Here is a 1,454-nt window from a genome sequence, read left to right as displayed (position 1 = left end):
CTCCGGTGTAAGAAACATCTCGCCCTTGATGTGTTACTACTTGGCTCGATTTGCAGTTTCGCTCATTCGGAAGCATGCTTTCAATCCTTCATTTCTATGTCATGTTACCGGAGATATAGATCTGTGTATGAGAGGTTTTTCTCCAAACGTCTATAAAAAACCAAAGAAAAATACATACATTTATATGTATATAAATTTATTTATACAGATTTGTGTGTAGTTTCTTTTCAACAACAATAAAAAATAAATAAATAAACTATGTCAGAAGTTGAGGCAGCTTTCTAAACTCAAGCTGAATCATCAAATAATTTACTAAGCATTGCTTTGATTTCATGCGGCTTATACTTGACATATTTCTCAGGATTTTTACTAAACTGCACGGCAGCATACCTTGAAAGTAAGCAAACACGAGAGACGAGAAATGTTCTTTAGAATGTAGTTTTTTTTTAAATTTATCGAAATCTTACATTTTGAAAAACTCATTGTATTTAGGCAGTATGTGCTCTTCATTGTCACGTTTAATGCCCTGACGTAAAGTGACATCGGGTATGGAAATACTGCGTTGAATTTTGCAAGCTTCTTCAAAGTCCTTGTTGAATGTCTACAAAATGGTTAATCGCAGCTAAATTACAGGGTTGACGCATTAAATTTACAACAGTAAAACTTACCAGAAAGCGTTCTTTCAATATGCTACGGTCTTTATCTTTTACTTTGCCCTGTGCCGGTTTAGGCAGCTCCTCAAGAGGTGAAATGTTTGCCAGCATTTTAGCCCAAGTCTTCTGATAGGAACATTTAAGTTCTTTAATTGTTTCAATATAACTGTTGCGGCAGTCGGGCTCAGCCATCGTAACAATGTCGATTAGGTTTGAAGTAATCAAAGAGTTTAGTATATAATTAATATTATTAAGGCGAAACAAATGCTTTGTAGCCTGATCATTGTATTGCTCACATTTATTCATTATAGATAGATTCAGCTCCGCTAACGCCTTTTCTATAATTTTTAATGTAATTGTTAAGAGCTCATCCAATAGTTGAAACTCATTTTATACTTATGTAAATGGCTAATAAAGCCTTATTGCGATCCTCTTCGGGTAATGATTTCTTCATCAATATAGTGTCGAGTTGAGTCGAATATAAAACATCCGGTTGCAAAATGGCACCGATTACATCGTAGTGATCACATAAATGTTCAATAAACCATATGGTATTTGAGGTTAATTCGTGAACTGTCGCGTCTTTAGGTACGTTCACATAACCTAAGGTACTTGAGCTCATGCCAACTATATTAGTACTGGATTCCCCCCGCACTACATCGAGAAAATGCTCTAGAGCTTTAGCACCCTAAAAAAAATGGTTTATTAAATAGTGTTTTGGAGATCATATCAGCGTACCGTATATTGTAGTTTGTTCAAAACCTTGGTCAATTGCTCCCTCTGTTGAACGTCGTATGTACG

The 1,454-nt window shown here is 35.4% G+C and overlaps 1 protein-coding gene across 1 annotated transcript; it reads right to left on the bottom strand.

The window, feature by feature from the left end:
• Positions 1 to 215: 215 nt before the first annotated feature.
• On the bottom strand, positions 216 to 1,448 carry LOC119643929 (exocyst complex component 7-like). The gene is made up of 5 exons (XM_038043437.1): positions 1,392 to 1,448; positions 1,050 to 1,341; positions 669 to 991; positions 468 to 601; positions 216 to 390 (listed from the first exon to the last, which is right to left on the bottom strand). The coding sequence occupies exons 2-5, from the start codon at positions 1,273 to 1,275 to the stop codon at positions 288 to 290; spliced, it is 786 nt and encodes a 261-aa protein (XP_037899365.1). The 5' UTR covers positions 1,276 to 1,341; positions 1,392 to 1,448; the 3' UTR covers positions 216 to 287.
• Between the last annotated feature and the right edge of the window lie 6 nt (positions 1,449 to 1,454).

Source organism: Glossina fuscipes, unplaced genomic scaffold (genome assembly GCF_014805625.2).
Source record: "Glossina fuscipes isolate IAEA_lab_2018 unplaced genomic scaffold, Yale_Gfus_2 71032, whole genome shotgun sequence".
Taxonomy (NCBI): domain Eukaryota; kingdom Metazoa; phylum Arthropoda; class Insecta; order Diptera; family Glossinidae; genus Glossina; species Glossina fuscipes.
Note: the sequence above shows the minus strand (reverse complement) of the source record. Positions and strands in the feature narration are given on the sequence as shown.